Source organism: Curcuma longa, chromosome 20, assembly GCF_044706935.1.
Source record: "Curcuma longa cultivar G26 ecotype Majalengka, Jawa Barat chromosome 20, ITB_CL_G26_1.1, whole genome shotgun sequence".
In the NCBI taxonomy this organism is placed as follows: Eukaryota; Viridiplantae; Streptophyta; class Magnoliopsida; order Zingiberales; family Zingiberaceae; genus Curcuma; species Curcuma longa.
In genome coordinates, this window is record NC_133880.1 from 282925 (window position 1) to 304814 (window position 21890).

The following is a 21890-nucleotide window of genomic DNA, read 5'->3' on the forward strand; positions in this document are numbered from 1 at the left end:
GTTTTTGCGACGAAAACGTGTTTTCATCGTAAAATTGGAGACGAAAATGTGTTTTCGTCGCAAAATCACATTTTTATCGTCAAATTTGCGACAAAACTATAGTTTCATTGCCAAATAGCCTAAGTGATGGCCCCACCCGTGACCCGACAACTTATCCAATTTGGCGACAAATAGGTGTTCTCGTCGCCAAATTGGCAACGAAAATACCGATTCGTCGCCAAATGCCGCAACCTTAACTCAGCCCGTGAACTGTGGACCCCTATATTCTGCTCAAATTGGCGACGAAACACTTATTCGTCACCAAATTGGTGACGAATCACTTATTCGTCGCCAATTTGGCGATAAATTTCTATATTCGTCGCCAATTTTGCGACGAATTTGCTTTTTCGTCGCCAAATGGAGACGACTTTAGCAACGAATATTTATTCGTCCCAAATTCGCGACTAAACTTCTTTTGTCGCAATTGGGCGACGAATATCTTATTTGTCGCAATTGTCGTCGCCAATTAGCAACGAAAAATCTTTGTCGCAAATGTTCGTCGCAAAAGAGCTGTATTTTTGTAGTGTCATAATGTTGAATTGAGCTGATACTTGGTACCAGTCCACTGTGATAGATACTAGTCGACTCTCGCTCGACTCTCACTCGATCAATTTTTCTGTGAGATTTTTCTACACGGGATAGTCGACTGAGTCAGACTTAGTCGATTGGTGAGTCTAATAAGGCTGAAACTTTGTGGTTTCGACTGTATCTTGGTCATCTTTGTATCCTATGACTTACTACTCCTTGAAAAATACCTTGGAGAGCATTTTTCAATTATAATGATCTATGGGATTGATCAAACATGTATTTTGGGCTCTACAAAGACATTGTTGGTGCATAGTATAGGGAGAGTAGGGCTTTAGGGGGATTGTGTCTCTCAAAGGACAACTTTCATACTACCTATTTCAAAGGGATGAGGTTCTTGCTTAGATATTTGCCCTAGCTCTTGTTCATTTCTGCCTCCTGTATAGGGATGTTGACTTTTTGATGTGTGTCAAAAAAGGGAGAGAAATGAGGTTGGTTTAAGTTAGAACCTACATGTCTTATACTTCTATTATCCATGTTTATATTCTTATGCTTCATGCTTCATGATTATGCTTTTTGTTGAAATTATATCTTATCATGTTAAAGACCTAACTTAAATAAGTTTTTGTCAAACATCAAAAAAGGAGAGATTGTTGGTGCAATCTTGCCCTAAGTATCATTTGATTTTAATGTTTGACTAAATGAGTTTAAGTTAGACAATGTTGATGATCTAACATGTGTGATTTGAGTAAACAAGAAAGTCCAGATTTGAAGTCTTGGCAAATGATGAAGTCTTGGGGGTGCGACCTCTTAGCAAAAGGAAGACTTATCATGACGAAGCTGATGGAAACATCTCAAGCAACTGCAAGGATGAGCATCCAAAGAGGGCATGAGACTTGTGGAAGATGTTTGAAGGCGTGAGTCTAAGATAAGGGATGAAGAAGGAAGCTGAAAAGTGAGTTTCAGCTTCATCAGTCGACTGATGTCTTGATCCAAAACACACAGAAAGTTTAGTCGAGTGAAAAGCAGAGATCAGTCGACTGGTATTAGAACGTTGGGGCTAACAACTGGAGAAATAACGCAATCTACAGTATCCGTTGGAGCCCATCAGTCGACTGGTCCTGAGACAGTCGACTAACATCGCGAAAATATAAAAAGACAGATTCAAGATTGGAGACACAAGTGTTTACACTTTTTATCTTTGCAAGATTCTAAAGCTCTGTCAATCTCTCAAATTCTTTCTCCAAACTTCTCTATATATCTGTAAGAGGAAGAGATCAAGTGTTAAGGTTTCTCCACCTTCAAAGTTGCTTTGAGAAGGAGAAAGTTCATATTGAAAAGTTTTGGTGGTGTGTGTGGATCCTTGCATTAGTCACCTCGAGGAAGTGAATACCAAGTAAATCAAGGGATTAGCGTTGCTTGTATTGTTTTTGATCTTAATTATTATTTTTGTCTTGTGCTTCTGCTAACAATATTGTAGGCAAGATCAAAAGTAGTTATTCACCCCCTCCCCCCCTCTAGTAAACGAAACAGTCCCAACAATCAGATCATAAGTAACCTTAACTTTGACTCTTTGTCAATATCAAAACTTAGGTTTGATCACATATGCTTCCAACACTAACAATTCACACTTCTTTTACGTGAGAATTGAAAATTAGATTTGAGTAAAGTCTCATCTCTAAACTCTAAAATCCTAAATCTTAAATCCTAAACATGAATTATTTTTTATAAAAATACTGAATCAATTTATCACACCATAGGTACCCATGGTTTGCTCATAAATGGATGATGAGTAAGGTAATATGATTGTATATATATGTATATATATAGTTAATTAGGTACATGGGATTGAGTCCAATTAGTCTAGAGGTGGTTGGTCTTCCCCTAATTCGTCTACCAAGTAAATTCAAAAATACAGCAGCTCTGGACATAGCAACCCAACAATCCCTATAATTCGAGCAAAGCAGGTGTATAATGTCCTGCATATGAATCGAATCCTAGGTGCATGAGTTATCCATCACGTCTCTTACTGTTGCGCCGTGCAAGGAGTGAAAATGTTCTCGCAAGTGAAATTCTATTTCACCCATAAGATTCACTTAATTTTACACTACCATCAATAATTTTGAAATCATTAAAATGCCGCTAGTATTTGAACTTATAATTTTGTTTTGCAATCGCATGTGCAACACATGCGATTTCGATTTTTTTTTTTTTTTTGATTGAACCAACTGTAAGATTGTATTGTAAATAATTGATGAGTCTTTGAGATCACAATATCGATTAACATAATTTTTATTTATTTTTAATAATTTAGATATTTATATTTTAACATTGATTAATTTTGAAGATAGAAAACCTCTCTTTAATTGGCCTTAAATTTTAAGTATAATTTATACACATTAAAAAATCAACTTCTAAAATTTCTTTTAATTTGAAATTCAAATCTTAATTTTTTTATTTTTTTTTTTTTATTTTTTTGAATATTTTAGTACTGTATTACATTATTGAAAAAAATAAATAAATTTCAACTTTTTATAGTGATAGATGAGGAACACTTATAAGAGCATCCCAACGAATGTATTAATGGGATGTTATAACACCCTTTGATATTAAATATCAATGTGAAGGATTGTTATAATACCCTCCATTTGAACGCGTTCAAGTGATAGTGGGGTGGGCTAGCCCCTGACTGGCCCACCCCACATGTAATTTTTTTTATTTTTTAATAATATTTATATCAATTTTATAATTACATGATAATTTTAAATAATTTTTTTTTAATTTTGTAATTTTAACAGTTTATTAGTTATCATACTTTTTAACACACTTACTTTTTAATATTATTTTTTAATTTTAATATTTTAAAATATTTTTAAAATATATTTATTTAATATATATAATTTTAAAATGATTAAGTGGACGATGAAACTCATAAATAATGAGTGTTAATGTTAAAAGAAATATGGGTAAAATAGATATATTATTATAATAAATATGTGGCGGTAGACTCTCTGCTTTTTAATAAGGTGAAGAGTATTATAATAAAGATGGATTGTGGATGCAGGTTCTATTACTGACGAGTAAGAGAGTTGTTTTTAATCATGAATTTGACAAAAAAAAATAATATGTTTACTTTTTTTATCAATAATTAATTAAACAATTAAAAATATTATGAAAGGCAAATTGTAATTTTACTGGTGAATCTGTTATGAAAGGCAAGTACTGCATTCACATCATCAATCAAATATCTTTTTCTTCAAATATCCCAACTTTCATAATCAAATATCCTAACTTTCATAATTAAATAACAATAATAAATTAATTTACTACCCTGACTTCCCAATTTGTCTACTCTTTCTTTTATTTAATTTTAATTATTATATATATATTTTTTATAATAAAGTATTTGAAATATCGGGCAAAACTCTTTGCTCGGTGATTTCAAACCACAATAGGGGATAAGAAAATATGGAGATGTCCTTAGCGGTTTTACACAATCAATTTGATGATCATCTGTAAAAAAGTAAATTGAGTTTCATTTAACCATTGTTTAACTTTATAATTTTATAATTTTACACGGAGGGTTAAAATGAAAAATTGACAACGTACGGAAGCAATTTATTAGAATCTCTTGCGAAGTCAAGTTAGGGTTTTCTCGTCTTCTATCTCGCCGGAGGCTCGCACCTTCTCCTTTCTAACTCCAGGTTGTTAGGTTTCGATCGCGCCATGGGAAGAGAGCCGCAGCAGGTCTCCTACACGGTGGAGCAGCTTGTCTCTGTGAACCCGTACAACCCCGACATCCTTACCGAACTCGAGAACTATGTTAACGAGCAGGTAATTTGACACCGAGAAGTAAATCACCTGCCATCACTATGTGTTTTTCTATAAGAAGGCAGAACCTATGAATGCTTCTACTAGCATGACTTGATTGGAGTTTTTCCCTTGGTTCATAAGAGCACAAGGGAAAGTTAAGTTTTGGGAGGATTGGTATAGCAAGACTTGAATGACTTTCCTCCAAGAAATAGTGGAAAACTAAAGTTCTGCTTTTTTTGACATGACGTTCCATAAACCATCTTATTTTTGGGCTACTTTAGTTCGGTCATTGTGGCTTTCTTTCTATTAATTTTTTGACTCATTCTCTCTAGGTTTCATCTCAAACGTACAGTTTGGATGCTAATCTTTGCCTTCTCCGACTTTATCAGGTGATGTGCGTCCATACCTTTTTTCTTGAAGGCATTCCCTAGGCTCTTTTTTTTATTCTTCGCTAATTTGTATACTTTTGTGCAGTTTGATCCTACTCGATTAAGTATTGCTATCGTAGTTAGAATTTTGATCAAGGTATAGTTTGTATGGTGAAGAAAGTAAAGTTTATGAAATTAAAATTGATTATTTTTTCTTTTATGGAATGTGTATTATCTTTCCTTGTTTTTGCAGGCGCTTATGGCTATGCCAGCCCCAGATTTTAGCCTTTGTCTCTTCCTTATTCCTGAGCCAGTGGTACTTTTTCTGCAGTTCTCAATTTGATATTTAGTTCTAGCATAATAAGTTGAACAGAAATATGTAAACAATGTACTGTTGCATCATCTACTATTATTCATTCTCTCAAAGGGGGTAATGATTGGAATAGCATAGATGTTCTGTGCACGTTAGTGTAACAAGTGTGAGTGATTTAGACAGTGATTTTCCTCAATGTCTTTCTTCATAGTTTTCTTGGTTCCTTTAAAGGAAAAAAAATGCTTGTGGTTAGTGGTTATTATTTGTACTGTATCTTGGTTTTGAGTCTTTTTGTAGTTAAAGATGTTTATTATTCAGATAGTAATGTACTAATTTTGCATGGGAAATTCACTAGGCAAATCAAATTTAGTAAAGGAAGAGGCTAAGTGTCCTATTGAAAACTTATCCTATGTGCCTGATCATGTTTCAAAGGAAATACCCAAGAAGTTTGTGAACTGACTCTGATTTATATTCTGTTTAATTTATTTTGGTCCGCTGTTGTTCTCTTTAAGTTATTGTCTAAAACAGTTCCAATGGACCAAATTTTAGATATTGAGATTCTACTGCTATTTGGGTAGTACTTCCTTCAGTATACAAATCAATTGTGTTTTAACATTTGCATTCATGTGACATTTGACATTTTCTCTTCAGCAAGCAGATGAGCAAATCAAGACACTGATTGTCCTTTCTCACTATCTAGAAGTATGTGTCTTTTATTTTTCACCTTTCAATGCCCTCCAGATTAGCTATCAGTGTTATCAGTTCAGTGACATATTTGCAGACTGCAAGGTTTCGTCAGTTTTGGGATGAAGCAGCAAAGAACCACAGCTTACTTGAAGTTGTTCCTGGTAAAAAGAGAATACTTTGAAATTATTATTTCTTTAAATTGGCACTTTCAAAGAACCTCAAGCTTTCGGCACTTATCACCTTTTACATTAGCTATATATAGCCAATGTTGATGGCTACATTATTAATCATGTGCGTGACTATGGTATTAGCTTTTTGTTAGATGATCACAAGTACCTTCTGTTATAGCTTGGATTGGTTTCCATCAAAGAAGAGCTGAACAATGTGGAGATGACTGTCATACAACTGCAAGGGAATACATTTTTTCAGTCTCACTAAACCAATCTAATCAAGATTCAGATAAAGTGAAAATTATAGATTAGTAGAACTTACTTTCTGTTTTTTTAACGTTGAATAGGCCCTAAAGTCACAAGTGGAGTTTGATATGTCTATTGAAGTTTTTGGTGCCAAGTCTCTTTTTATAGCTTCCTTAGTTTAGCATTTTTCACCCATCATCTTGAGCTGATGAGGATGTAAGTGGGAAACAGAATCCTTTATTAGGATTTAGAAAGAAATAAGTTAAAAGTGCTGGACTTTATTTAGATAAACACAAGAGAACATGAAGGCTGTATCATCAAATCTTATTTCACCTACTATAATATGGGCTAAAGGTCACCCATATGAAAAATATTGGGAATTTGTAGTGAGAAACATACTGTGCCATGTGACAAATCAGAGGGACTCTGTTTGCACCAAAACAAGAAAAGAAGAATGGTACATGCCTATATCATTCATATCTTATTGTGCCTACTACTTGTGTGCTAAAGGTCACCCATGTTAGAAAATATTGAGAATTTGCAGTAAGAAACATACCAATTGGACCATGCCTCTGATAAATTGTATTTCTATAATCAGCTCCTTATTTGGTCATGTACCATAGGCTGTTGTAAGCTTGCCTTGGCTAGGGAAAGTTGAAAATAAGCACAAAGCTTTTCGTTTTGAGAATTTAGTATAAAGTGACATACAATTGGTTGTTCTTTTATATTTTAAGTCAATTGGTCATTCTTTTATATTTTAAGTTTTCTCAAGGCCAAAAAATTGTCTGGTTTCTTTAGACACATTTTCCTTCATGTAAAGATATGTACAGATTTTATGGGCACTTCTGTGGTGCAGGTTTTGAGCAAGCAATCCAAGCTTATGCAATCCATGTCCTCTCCTTGTCTTACCAGAAAGTGCCAAGGCCTGTACTTGCAGAGGTAACATTGTCTTTCAGCTACATTGGTTTCTTTTTTTATCTGCTTATTCTTAGGAAAAATGGCCCTAATTTTGGTATACTGACCCATCAATTTCTGCTGTTGTGCTGTTTTATGCTATTAGGCAGCCAAATGATTCCAAATTGTTAATAGTAAAATGACTGAGCAGGGCATCTAAGAGTGAGTTATTACTCTTAAACCTAAGATAGGTGTGCTAATTGAGTTTAACTGAATGATTATTAATCTCAGTATAGTGCTAATCTAGCCTAAATTATATGGTCCATAACAAATCTAGCTGAAGCATAAGTTTGTAACAAAAATACACACATGACCAATTTAGCCATCTGTATTATTGCTGTTAAGATCTATACTTGTATTTTGATGTGTACATCACCACCTTTCACTGAAATGTGGTATCAAAGGGGAAAACATAGTCATACTTTCTCTTTTTTTGTAAACATGTTATGTTTATTAATATTTGTGAAAATAACAAGTATAATGCTTATTTGGAGTCGTATTGGCGTTCAATGTTGAACAAGAATTGCTAGAAAAGGATTATAATGCTAATCTGGAAACCAAGTAAGCATGACAAAATGAGACCTATTACAATTTCAGTAAATTTTGGACAAAGCAAAACTATAATATAGATATATACTAATTGGGCACGATGTACATGGTCACGTGATGATTGTTAAAAGTAAATGTGCAACAAGTTATAAATTTTTTTACATAAATTTGGCATAAAATTGTGTTTTGGCTAAATCTGTTAAAATCTTAGTTTTGGAGACTAGACTTAGCAATTAACCCATATCACTAGGTGATTTAATATTATAATTGTGTAGTTAATGCCACATTTATGATGATGTAAATGGTAAATTCAATATGCTAAACAATTATAAACTATGTGCCTATATTAAGTAATTAATCCTGTGCACTACTTGGATAATCTACAATCATACAACAATTGTAAGTGAAGAAACTAGTACATCTTGTTGTGGTGCTCTCCTTTAAGAAAAAAGATCATTGACTAAAAGTTGTTCCACTCCTCCCTAAATGGCAATTCCCTTATCTAATTTCTTGGTTTCTCTTGTGGTTCCTCGACAATACGAGTTCTTAGCCATTCGGTCTCTAGGCCTCCCTTGAAAGATTATTAAGATACAAGCAAAGCACAAAAATGCAAAAAGAAATGTAAGATAAAATGTATGCATTGCCACAAATTTTGTGAAAACACTCCTGTGTATCCTGTATGCTAGATTTGCAATTAATTGCCTTCAATTTCATAGATGTCTCAATTGAGTACTGATAAACCCAATGTTCTTTGTTGATCTTGTTTGACTTAATGACACAAACATTAAATGTTTTAAAGATTTTTATTGATTTGAGACATAAGTGCTATAATTTCCTTTAAGTATTGAAGATTGCAATTCTGAATTACTGTTGTCAATCCCATTTTTTACATGAGATTTATATATTTTTGTGAGGTTTTAATTAAGATTGATTTGTTAATATATCATCAGCTATATGGTTGGTATCAATTGTATCATCAGTTGTTTGTTGTCTGAATTTTATGCATCAACTTTAAAAAATGTACCATCTTACCTCTTTTTAATTGTTTGGTTTGACTTAAATTGATGAGGTTGAAGCACCTAGCTACATTAAAAAAATTTTTTTAGTATATTTTAAATGTGCCTATGTGATGTGGTCAAGGTATAGTTTGAGTGGTTTTGAAAATTTTTTCGTCACTACATTTTATTGGTTTTGCAAGCCACAAGTATGACAAAAGTGGCTTTCACCTGATTCTGTTTAATTTGGATTTAACAAACAATAAATGACATAAAAAATTGTTTCATATTTTCAAGTTTATTCATAAACTTTGTGAAATGCTATAATGTTGTTGAAAATATGTCCAACTAATTCATTTTAAACTCCATTGAACCCCCATCAACGTGTATTAATCCATATTAATTCCTATAGATTTCCTGCAAATAAATAGCTCGATTGGGCTTCCAAACTGAGAACTAATGTTGTCATTTCTACCCACTTTTTACTAATTCTGTAACGTTGGAACACTTGTTTTCTTTGTTTCCCTAATGCCTAAGATCAAGTCCAATTGTTTTAATACTTAAATTTGACTTTTAACTAACTTGAATATGGGCAATTTGTTTTAAGTAATAAAAACATTACGTAATGCTAAAAACCTATACTTAAGCTTTCTATTTTGAAAATAGATATGTATGTTGAGGTGTCCTCATGCACAACATGTTGGTCTAATGTTCATTTGTTGTTTGGGAGATACAACTTCCATCAATTTGTCTTAGTGATGATGGTCGAAATCTATTTCTTTTTAATTCCTTGGGAGATAGTGTAAGATAAATGCATGATACCATCCTCCTCCATGGTTTCAGATATTCCTTTCTTAATGACCTTAACATTTCGTTGTTTCCTTTGTATAAATAATCGACTGATAAGCATGCCAATTAGGTGAGTAATTTTTGATGTTTGATGTCATTGCTAAGCTCCTAGTGGTGATAATTTGTTCATTAGTCTATGACTGTGATTGCATGTGTTGGTTTAATGTGACATCACTTTCCATGTAACCATTCATAGATCAAACATTCATATCTAAAAAGAGCATAGTAGCTTCATAAATTTGTCGGCTTAATTGTTCTCTGACTCAACTCTTTTTTTTCCCAATGCTTGGACAGACCATTAACATCGAAGGTCTTTCACTGGACAAGTTCATAGAGTACCATGTGGCTAACAGCGGTTGGGTCCTTGAAAAAGGTAGCGGTCGCTCGCAGTTGATAGTCCTACCACGCAATGAGTTCAACCACCCTGGGCTAAAGAAGAACTCATCAGATGGCATGCCATTTGAGCACGTCACTCGCATCTTCCCCATTCTCAGCTGAAATATTAAGGTTTTGATTGCCTTTCGAGTAAGGAATCTTCTTGTTCAAGTGCTTGCCTACTTTATCAATGATTCTTACAGGACTGCATTACACTCGTGTAACTTTTTTGTTTAATTTTATTTCTATCTATGCCCGCATTTGAAGATTTCAAAGTTACTGATCTTTCCTTTTAGATTTTGATTGCTGATAACAAATTTCTTGAGGGGAAAAAACTGGAAACAGAATTGAGTTAATTTCATTCTTAACAAGTGATAGGGGGGATATTATTCGTCTTCTATAATGAATGCTCAGCAGCAATTAAATTGATGTGTGTTCAGTGAAATGGATGTGCAGGTAATTCAACAATCTACAGTGGGAAATTGATATCAACAGGAACTTCACTGTGGGGGAAAGATATCAGTGTTTATGTTTCAAGAGTTTGGCAAGATCATCTACTAGCACTTTTTCTAGTGTTAATAATCTCTAATTTGTTAGTGAAGAAAGGGGAATCCATTCACCTTCATGTCTGGCCATCACCTTGGCATAGTTGGATTTGTTAAAGCACAGGGGAAGTGGAATTTATTGGTAAAGAAAAGGGAAGCTATTCAACTTCAGGTGGTCTATATCTACATACCATCTGCAGCGGTGAGCCTATTCATATTGGATAACATCTCAGCACCATTAGTGTCTAGTAAACACGTTAGTTGAATCTACCTTTGCGTAGCTTGGGCAGTCATTATGTACCTCAACTTAGAGGGGCCATCACTTCAGCAGATCTCATCTACACACCTCTCGACAGCTTGGCCAAAATTCCTCCACCTCAATCAGACCCTAGTGAGTTAGTAGCTACTGATCTGCCTTGGGTGAACACTACATTGCCTTTCTGGTTAAGCCTCTACTGACCGTCAATTGTATTTCACTTGCTTACGAAACTATAGGAATATATATTTCGTAGACCATATTAAATCTCACTAAACTATATATAGCATAATAGATTTGATGTCTTTTTGAGAACGCAATCGAGCAAGGAGTTAAAAAAATGGGAAAATAATGCTTCCTTTATGGTTGGGCTTAATCGCATAATTTTGAAGTGTTGATATTATGTTTAATTTTGATGTGGCGGTAATATACCTTAAGTGTTTTTTATATTTTAATATATGTATCAAGTGCGCAAGAACTTGCATAATGCACATGGCGCTCATGAAACTTGTTGATTTGATGGAATAGAGTTGTGGTCTTAGCAATTGTGGAGATCGTGGACTTGATGATTCAGTGATTTAGATCAAGGAATGAGGGAGAGCTTTAGTGCTACATTTAATTCCAGATTATTATTAATAATCTTCATTTGGTTCCAGATTATTATTAATAATCTTCATAGGTCATTAATAAAAATCTTATCTGATTTAGATAACGAGTGATTTTAGATAATAAAATATTCTTGCCACATCAACAATTAGGAGATGTAATCCGGAATTGGACTACTTGGGAAGTGTAAGTTTTTTCACGATTTTGAAGTTAACAAAAGATTTTTCTCAAAATTATCCTATGTAGGCTGTTGATGCTTCCCTCTTCCCCATCGTGAGAGGAGAACAATCGACGTCGTTCGCGCATCCCCTTTGTAGGCAGTCGATGTTGAAGAAGTCGAACAGGGAAAACATGGCCAACCGCCCATTCTTGATCTCCTTCGCTTCAGCTCTACGAAGGCCTCAGGATCGTCGACAAAACCTAGTGGGTCGAAGTTCCCTCCGAGGTAATCGAGTCTACCCTCGGAGAAGATCTACGACTCGATCTTGAACATAATTGTTGGTATCCCAGTTAATTTTGATGTGATTAACCAAGTTAGGTTAGATCCTGTGTGTTTCTGATCCCTCTGTCTAAGTGTGCAAGAGTTTAAGAACGGAGGAAGTCGAGCGTAAGACGCAACGGACGAGAAGCATGACACGGAGAAGTGAGCCGACGGGCTCGGTGCATCCGAGGGATGCGGAAGCTGAAGAATACACTAGTGGAGCGAGAATGGCGTGCGCGACGTCTGAGGGACGAGAAGCCGAAAGGAAGTATGCTCGAGGGGCAAAAGGCCGGAGATGGGTCAGGTGAGTTTAACTCCGGTTGGTCGGAAATTACCCAACCGATGATTCTACAAAAAGTCAATAAAAGTCAAATATATTGACTTTTAACCATTGATCTTGACCGGAGTAGAAGACTTAGACTTAGACCTTTTAGACATAGCTTTTAAAAAAAAACAAAGTAAAGCACGCTCATGCTTCACAACATTTAATCCTTGATGACATCGTCAATGATTAAACTTATCATGAATATAAGCTTGGTCGTGGCTTAGCATGACGTGGCTTCATCAAGCCAAAAATGGTAGCTTCGAAATTTGCCATCATCAAGTCAAAAGTGGCAGCTTCGAAAAGATAAGATTTGATCAATTTTATTCTTTATAATATAAAAGATAAATACTTAATTTTTATTAAGGATAATTCTTTTTATCTTTTATTAAAAATAAAGTTTATTCTTATTTAATCAACGGCTACGATCAAAGCCTATCTACGATCAATAGTCAAGATTAGTTGACTTAGGCTATATATAGGATTAGAAGTTAAAAGAAAACTTAACACTGAAATTGTATTCTCTTCTAGCTTGTCTCGTACTTCAAAGTTCTGTAAAAGGTTTCTCCGCTAGAAGGAGATTTTCATAGTTGAGCTTCACCTAGGTTGTAATCTAAGTACATCTGTGTGTATTTGTCTTTTATCATTTGTTTAATTTAATTAATATTTTCTTATTTAATTGATTGCTGCTAACTTCTATCCTTATAAGGAAACACAAGAGATTCGTATTTTATTTTCAGGGGCAATTCACCCCCCTCTTGCCGGTCCATCTCGATCCAACAATAATCGCCTCGTCAAACTTGACGTTGTTGCGGGAGAGGGGCTCCGGGAAGAGGTGACATCGATAGTGAAATCTCTGTAGGTCGTCGTGGGTGAGGAGGTGGCACCAACGGCCTGGGGAGGGGACGTCCGAAAGGCTTGCGGAGTGGAAGAGGAGAACACAACAAAATGGACAACTTTAGTTTTTTTAATTTAATCTTTAATTAATTGATTCAATCAACTCCTAACTCAATATAATAATTTTAATTGACTTTTTCAAACCCTAATTAAATTATCCTATTAAAATATATATAAATTTATTTTAAATTTTAAAAATTAAAAACTAATTATATTTATTTATTATATATTATCAATCTATTATTATTATTATAAATATCGAATTGATTTAGTTATAATCGTGTTAAACCAAAGATAATCAGTAAATGTTAAATTAAGTTATAGCATTACCTATGATTGAATCAAATAATATTATATTATATTTTATTTTTTATAATCTTGATTATGTGATTATTTAATAATCAAATAACTAAGATTATGCATGATAATTTAAACAAAACACACTCTAGAGGTGTTCCTTAGACTTCAGAGCATGAATTTGATATGTTGTACGACCTCAAGAGATTCAATGTGCTTTATGTTATATAGTTCCAAGTTGATTGCAATGCTAATCAATTAGATAGATTAGCCTAAGTCAATTGGAAACTTAGGAAGTTCTTAACTTGTCTTATAATCGTTTGAAAGCCTATACAAAGATCTAACAAAGATTTGAGATTCAATGTTGATATTTAAACTAGTAAATTTACCCAAAGGTAACTCAACTCTAGAATATTATGTTAAATTGAGAGAGCTTAGGTGGAGGGAGAATTTTGAGTTTTTTGATTGCCTAGTGACTTCGTTAGTGTTTCTAATTTTAAGGGTGCATTTGGTGCAAGTTATGATTACCTAAGATTCTGAAGTATAAAACATAATCTAATATTATTTGACTCAACTTATTTATTTAGAGGGAATAAAACATAACCAGTTTAACATTTGTTATATTACCCTTGATTCAATTTATTTTTAAAATATAATAAATTAAATTAATAGTATTAATATTAATAATATTAATGATGATAATAAATTGATAATATATAAATAAATAAATATAATTTATTTAAAATTTTTTAAATTTAAAATAAATTTATATATTTTTAATAAAATAATTCATTAAAATAATTATTTTAATAAAATAATTCATTAAATTATTAAATATAATTCATTAATTTTATTTTTTTAAAATTTAAAATGAATTTATATATTTTTTAATAAAATAATTAATTAAAATAAAATAATTTTTTAAATTAATAAATATAATTCATTAATTTTATTTTTAAATTTTTAAAATAAATTATCTCTTTTAAATTTATAAATATTTAACTTAAAATTTATTGAATTAATTTAGTTTTATAGTACATCTCAATTAATTCAATTTTAAAATTGAAAGATAATCATAGAAAAAACATTTTATTAACTTTTGGAATCGCAGAAAATCTTAAACTATCAAGGTAATCATATTCTTGGATTATAACTCATTTGCTGATGTGATGGTTGTTAGTAGTAGTCCTATAGCCAATTATGTGATGATTGACTAGAGACTTTTTGTATCATATTCTATTATTAATAAAGGCAAAGATTTTTTGTTATTATACTTACTTTATATTTGTGCTAAATAACTAAGTATAATAATGTCCTTGGGTAGCTAGTTCTAATCTACATCATATCGATCGTTTGAATTGATAGTGAGATGATGTAGAGAATACTACTCTTTATCATTCCTAGTCAAGCATTAATATTCAGGGACGATGTTAATGCGTTGAGACTAGCATGTAGGTCAGCTGGATGACTTGATTTCACAAGTCATAGATATAGGATATCGAGTTGACACATGGGTATACATTAGAGAATGTATACTGAATTGGTCCGTCATGAGAAAGTTTCATAGATCGTTATATAAGTGTCGTAAACTTTTTCATGTGACTATTGGTATGAATAGTCCTTAGACTTGAAGTCACTACGATTCCTTACATAAGGAGTTATATACTATGATATCGTCAAACGTCACCCGTAATAGGGTGGACTATAAAGGCGATCACTGGGTATGTAACAAATTATACGGAGGGATGTGAGTGATGTAGATGAGATTTATCCCTCCCATATAACGGAAGTGATATCTTACGACCTATTGATAGAGTAGGACCACGAAATGCATAGTTATGCTCAAATGAGTCAATATGAGATATTGAGCTCATTTGCTTGAGTGAGTCAACTTAGGGATCAAGAAACATAAAGATTGATAAGAGGATGACACGGTCTATGTCTCATTGATCAATCTAGATATCGAGGATAAAAGGACATAGTCATATATTATCATAGTCACGAAGACTATGCTAGATTTCGACATTCTTGTCACTTGGATAGCAATGATGTATTGCTAGATGTCACTCATTGCTTAAGTTTCTAAATGGATTTTAGAGACATTGCCAACGTTACAAGAACCTATTGGGTCACACACAAATAACACTCTATTTGGAGATGAGTTCATTTTAGTTTGACTAAAGGAACAATTAAACTTATTGGATGACCTAGACTTGAATTAGACTCAAGTTGGTTGAATTTGAGTTAGATTCAAATTAAACCAAGTTAGATTTTGATTCATCATGCATGATTAATGTGGATTAATCATGCAATAAAGAAGAGGAAGTTACATGCATGGAAGTTATCATGCATGAGTTGAATTTGAGTTAGACTCAAATCAAATCAAGTTGGATTTTGATTCATCATGCATGATTAATGTGGATTAATCATGCAATGAAGAAGAGGAAGTTACATGCATAGGAGTTATCATGCATGATTAATAGGATTAATCATGTATTGATGAAAGAATAAAAAGCCTAAAAACTTTTGATATTCATGACATGAGTATAAAAGAATGCTTCTTCCACAAATTCACAAGTTGTTGTTTTCTTCTTCTTGCCTTCCTCTTCTTGCTTGGCTGACCACTCCTATAGAGGTTGCTAGAACAACCTATGTCTTCTCCAAAAGGTGAAAGAGTGTTAGTGTGAATATGCATAGAGGCATGGACACTTGAATGTGCTAGAGATCCAACACCCTTTGGACAAGCGGGATAAGCGAAGGACACACATCAAAGGTGAATTATATTAGATAGGATTTTATAGAGTTAACTTGTGCGGATTTTTCGCATGGATCGCTCGAGGGATCCTATTTTTCGCTGTGAAAATTTTATTTTATCGCATAAGATTCCTAACAACGGTGATGCTATATTACTTGGGAATCAATCATAATCTAAATCAAATAAGATTATCGTTGATAGCACCTAACAAACACACACTAAGGTTATGATCGATTCTCCAATAATACAACATCATCGCCAAAATGTCAGCAAATGAGTTATAATCCGGAATATGATTATTTTAGCAGCCTAAGGTTTCTGCGATACAGGAGGTTAATAAATTTTTTTTAATGATTATCCTTCGATTTTAAAGTTGAGTTGATTGAAATATATAGTAAAATTGAATTGAAATTGAGTTAATTAATTTAATAAATTTTAATTTAAATATTATAAATTATATTTATTAACTTAATTAATAAATTATATTTATTAACTTAATAAATTATTTTATTAAAATAATTATTTTAATAAATTTGATTATTAATATATATATTTTTTTAAATTTTAAAAAATTATAAATAAATTATATTTATTTATTTTATATATTATTAATTTATTATCAATATTAATATTATTAATTTAATTTAATTTATTTTTAAAACAAATTGAATAGCAATATAGTAAATGTTAAATTGATTATGCTTTATTCTCTTAAAAGAAATTGAATTAGATAATATTAAATTATATTTTATATTTTATAATTAAAATTATGTATGATAATTTTAATCAAATATACCTTAAGAAGTGGTTAAATATCAAAAAGAGAATATTATTGAAATATAATACTTCTTTTGTGATTGTGCTTAATCATAGCAAGTTAATTCTTTTGTAAAAGGTGAAATCTGCCACTCTAACGACTCCATACGATCGATTTCACGATCATCTATAAGAAGGTAAATCGAGAAACGATAGTTCATAACGAGTTAATTCAAAGTAAATGAATGTGTGCAGTTCACAGTTATTATCTTGCAAATTCGAGCATAACAAAATCAATACGAAACACAGTTCTGTGAAGACAAGTCCTCTGTTTTCATAACAAAGGAAGGGAAAATTTTACTTAAATAGCTTCATCAGTTCAATAGATATAGCAGGTTTAGCGTAGAAGCATAATTTGGAGAATGGTAATTATGACTAAGGTCATAAATTCAAATGTGTTTAGTTATTAGGACATGATTCGAAACAGAGCATCAGGCTCATCCAGCAGTTCTTCAATGGCATATGCTCACATTTTGGACTTTGGCACTGCAGTGCCAGCAGCAGTAGCAGGATCATCCCTGCCCAGCACTCCATTTCTCGCTGCTGCTTGCTCCTGGAACTGCACCTCGGTGACTCCTGCGACCAAAGAACGACAACAACGTCAAGTTATCAAAGAAGAGAAGAAGAGAACAGAGAGGAGAAGAGGAAGCGGGTTGCCTTTGGCCATGGCCGCCGTAGAGCTGATCCCTCCTTGAACCGTCTTCAGCACCCTGTCGTAATAATTCGCTCCCGACCACTTCTGGTGCTCCAACGTCTCCACCCTCTTCTTCCTCTCCTCCCTCTGGATCCTCTCCACGTACGCCAGCATCCCCCTACTCGCGAAATCCCTCGCGAAGGTGTCCACCACCAGCGCGTCGGCGTGGAACCCGGCGAGCGTTATGAACTGCCAGCAGAAGCCGAGGCGCGCGATGGTCGGGATGAACGCCGCCATCTCCTCATCTGTCATCCCGGACGCGTCCCAGTTGAAGGAGGGCGAGAGGTTGTAGGCCAGCATCATCTCCGGGTACACCGCCTTCACCCCCTCCGACAACGCCGCGCACTCCGCCACGTCAGGCCGCGACGTCTCCACCCATATCAGGTCGGCGTGCGGCGAGAAGGCGCGACCCCGGACGACCGCCGCCTCCACCGAGCCTTTAAAACGGTAGAAGCCCTCTCTGGTCCTGGGCAGGTCCCAGTCCCAGAACAAGCCCTCGAGTCCCAGTTGGGTCTCCGCCATTTTTCTTCTTTGCTCGATATTGGACGAGCAGTACGGGTCGTCGTGCTTCGCCCATTCGCCGAGCCTTCGCTGCTTCTCTTCTGCGCTGATGCTTAGGCTCCGGATGCTTTCCACGACGCACTCTGAAAAAGTCTTCAATTTCGCCACCGAGAGCCACTCATTCTCGATGGCTTCTAGCTCGGGGCCGCTCTTGCCGGCTGCCGTTGCCTCCGCCAAAACACCGGCCAAGCTCCGGCCCTGCAGGTTTGGATTGGCGCAGCCGAGGATGAATGGGTGGTCTCGAGAGTCGACGTTGGTTTGGATCAAGTTGGCACCGACGGCGTCGGTCCTCGCGATCAGGACCGTCTCCACGCCCATGACGTCGAACTGAAGCCGCGCGGCGACGAGACGGTCGATGTGCTCAGCGACGGAGACGAGGACTTTGCCGGCCATGTGACCGCACTTCTTGGTGACGGACGACTGGTCCTCGATGTGCACGCCGGCGGCGCCGCGCTCAACGAAGAGCTTGCAGAGCTTGACGGTGGTTGTGACGCCGCCGAATCCAGTGTCTCCGTCGGCGACGATGGGCCGCAGGTAGTCGACGTAGGGGGTGCGAGCGCGGGCGGCGCGGGGCAAGCTCATGCGGGCCTCGTGCTGCTTGCGGTCGTGGAACTGCTGGGCGAGGAAAAGGTGGGCTACCTTGTTGGGCACGGTGTCGTAGGGGTAGTCGGCGAGGTCGGGACCAGGCTCCAAGGTGGAAGTGTGGGTGGAGGAGCACTGCCAGCCGGAGACGTAGACGGAGTCGAGGTACTTGGCCATCATGGTGACCTGCACCGGGTCAAGGGCGCCGAAGGTGCAGGAGGCGCTGCCGCGGGCCTGGTGCGACTTGAGGGTGCGCCATAACTTCTCGGCGAGCGCACCGGAGGCGTAGCTCTGCCGGAGGGTGCCGCGGAGGGAGACGACGTCGCGGGCGGTGTAGGGGCGGCGGGTGAGCTTGAACCGCTCGGTGCTCCACCACGCCTCCACCTCCGCCACGTCTGCCTCGAACCGGCTCTCTTCCTCCAGTATCTGAATCGGCCATGCACCATTTATTTCATAAACTTATCAACAGATTGTTATTTTTAAGTGAAAATATATCAAGAAATTTGATGTTCTTATAGATTTGATCGATGCATTCAAAAGGAAAATAATCTTAATTAAAGAGCCAGTGAGATATATAGTAGTTAATTGGAGAAAGAAGTCACCAAGGAAGGAGCTGAAAAGGATGGAGCCATTGCCTCGAACTCTTCTTCTTCTGTTTGATTTCCATCTCTCTCTCTATATGTATATATAATCAAGAAAACAGGCATTTTACGTAATACATTAGGACTGTTCTTGGAAGGTTATCCCATCCCCATATGAGATAGATATTCAACAAACTGATGTGTAAGCATCATCCGAGCAGACCCTGCATAGAAATCAACTGTTGGTGAGCTCTCCCTTCTCTCTAGTCTAGAAACTAGAGGGAGGTGACCGGTATCTCCTCCTCCTCCAAAAGCCACACCGGTTGTGGGGCGGCCCCAGACAATTAGGCAGTAGTGCAACACAGTAGTGTAGAGGCACTTTGATGACATTGATACAGTTGAATATGCCTTTGAATTCAGCCTTGTAGGATGCTTCATGGGACGCAATCTAGGATGTGCAGAGATTACGACAATTGCAAACCGATGGAGGACTCTGTACCACTTCTTGCACAAGAGCAAATGGACTGTTTTTAAGTTTGACATGGTGCAAGATCGTGACCGAGTACTAGAGGGGCTCATACTTTGCATATGACGGCCCGTTCTTCCTCAAGCTCATACCAAGTTACTTTCTTTTCAATGAAGATGGAAGATACATTCTAGCTTGGGTCCAAATCCATGACCTCCCGGTAGACTGTTGGACTCCAAGGGTATTAAGCTTTGTAGGTTCCGAAATTGGACGACCGCTCTATTCGAACAAACTAACATGCACTCGGGGATGCCTCTCCTATGCTTGACTACTTGTTGATGTAGACGTTGAAGGGATGTAGGTAAATATAATGTCCATCATGTTGCCAACAAGGGCTCAGATTGAATTGAACATTCGATTTGAAACAATGCTGGAATATTATGATGGTTGCTGACGAATTGGACACAATAAGGTGACTTGCAAGGTTATTGGTGCAGATTCTTCATAGACAGAGGTGAACCAGTAGGGTCTAGGGAACCGAGTAGGGTTTAGGGCATTTCGACAACGTGCTAACTCACAAAAGTGACAAACCCACCCTTCTCTCCAATTAGAAGTAGTTAATCAAGAGCCCTGAGTTGCCAGTAGTCAACCAACGACTTTGCAGGCTACTCGCCAGGTATACATAATTGTTCTGACTGACATTGCTCGAGCATCACCCACACTAGCAACCACAATGAGTTGTGCTGACCAAATAACGACAACTGCAAGAGGCATATAACAAATTAGATTCACAGCGTAGTAGTTCCAAGCAAGCAGTGCCTACAGCAGGGGCCCATAGCGTTGATAATTCTGCAGTAAGGTGCACCTCAAGACAGAGATGACGGTTGCACATTGACCACTTCAGCCACTTCCACCTCATGAACCAAATCAACAAGCAACAGTGAGGATACCTCACATGTAGCATCATCCTCATTGGCAATCAACGAGCATAAGTAGTCTCGCTTGGTCACTTTCTGACAGCGAGGATGGGCACATTGATGCCCATACTAGAACATGAAGATCGCATCATGGAACATAAGGGATTTCCACAGATCCCTTAAATAGAAGGGGGTTCAACACCTCTTTCAAAGACGACGAATTAGTGTACTTGGACTATTGGAGATAAAACTCTCAAAAGGGGATCTTGATGCCCTTCAAAGGCGGTTGCTAGGTAAGGAAATTGTCCATAATTTTGACAATTCTAACCATGGACGCATCTTGGTTCTTTGGGATCCACAACTAGGGGAATTGAATGTCCTCAAAGTTAATGAGCAATTCATACATTTCTCAATTCACTACAAAGTTATTGGAAGGAACCTTCCTATCATCTTCATCTAAGGTCTCCACAACGTGGTGTAGTGGCCACCCCTAAGGGCTTCCCTCCTTAAACTAGAGGAGCAAATCTATGATTCGTAGATGGTTATTGAGAATTTCAACTCCTTAATGTTAGCCAGAGATAAAGTTGGATGCATGAAGGTCACTCACTATAAATTGCAGGATTTCAAACAGATTGTTCAGCTATGTCACTTGGTGGATTTACAATCCGCGAGCTGCCAATTCACACATAAAAATTGGATTGATCTTTGATCAATCATTATTAGTTGATAGAGGACTCCATAGATTTATAAAATTCATCCCACCGGGCTGCCTATTCGAGCACTCCTGCTGCATTGCACATTATTGAGTACCGAGCAACGAGAGCATCCCTTTAAATTCTACAATATGTGGACGCTTCATGATAGTTTCCCCGAGCTAAGCATATTTCTGGGATTGCACAGTCCCACATATCTAAAGCCTTGGTTACAAGATCACAACAAGATGCATTTCTAGCATGTTTCTCAACATGCTTTAAGGGCAAATGAGGAGCTCAAGAAGGTACAATACAATATCTTGAATGGTCAAGTCCCTCCGAACACCTATCCCCAACTATAAGTCAAAGCCACAAGACTCAAAGAAGTAGAACGATCATTCTATCAACAGCGAAAAAAGTGCATGTACCTCAAGTAAAGTGACCAATGCACCAAGTTTTTCCATAACCTTATTAAGCAGAATAACAAACACAACACCATCGTAGCTATCACAAATGCATCGGGCGAGCAAACAACCAGT

The 21890-nt window shown here is 36.2% G+C and overlaps 2 protein-coding genes across 2 annotated transcripts; one reads left to right on the forward strand and one right to left on the reverse strand.

Annotated features, from left to right (window-relative positions):
* Window positions 1–4224: 4224 nt before the first annotated feature.
* On the forward strand, window positions 4225–10178 carry LOC141813635 (eukaryotic translation initiation factor 3 subunit K). Its single transcript, XM_074701590.1, has 8 exons — window positions 4225–4398; window positions 4710–4766; window positions 4852–4902; window positions 4999–5061; window positions 5710–5760; window positions 5840–5906; window positions 7018–7100; window positions 9803–10178. Exons 1-8 carry the CDS (start codon window positions 4291–4293, stop codon window positions 10004–10006), a joined length of 684 nt encoding a protein of 227 aa, XP_074557691.1. The 5' UTR covers window positions 4225–4290; the 3' UTR covers window positions 10007–10178.
* A 6934-nt stretch (window positions 10179–17112) lies between these two features.
* Window positions 17113–19335, reverse strand: LOC141813894 (isocitrate lyase). The gene is made up of 3 exons (XM_074701893.1): window positions 19298–19335; window positions 17516–19121; window positions 17113–17434 (listed from the first exon to the last, which is right to left on the reverse strand). The coding sequence occupies exons 1-3, from the start codon at window positions 19325–19327 to the stop codon at window positions 17325–17327; spliced, it is 1746 nt and encodes a 581-aa protein (XP_074557994.1). The 5' UTR covers window positions 19328–19335; the 3' UTR covers window positions 17113–17324.
* Between the last annotated feature and the right edge of the window lie 2555 nt (window positions 19336–21890).

Coding starts and splice junctions, on each gene's coding strand:
- LOC141813894 (XM_074701893.1), bottom strand. CDS start 19,327: ATGGCTCCATCCTTTTCAGCTCCTTCCTTG. Junction 19,122..19,297: donor CCTTTTCAGCTCCTTCCTTG/GTGACTTCTTTC, acceptor TGGCCGATTCAG/ATACTGGAGGAAGAGAGCCG. Junction 17,435..17,515: donor TACGGCGGCCATGGCCAAAG/GCAACCCGCTTC, acceptor CTTTGGTCGCAG/GAGTCACCGAGGTGCAGTTC.
- LOC141813635 (XM_074701590.1), top strand. CDS start 4,291: ATGGGAAGAGAGCCGCAGCAGGTCTCCTACACGGTGGAGCAGCTTGTC. Junction 4,767..4,851: donor GCCTTCTCCGACTTTATCAG/GTGATGTGCGTC, acceptor ACTTTTGTGCAG/TTTGATCCTACTCGATTAAG. Junction 5,761..5,839: donor TCCTTTCTCACTATCTAGAA/GTATGTGTCTTT, acceptor ACATATTTGCAG/ACTGCAAGGTTTCGTCAGTT.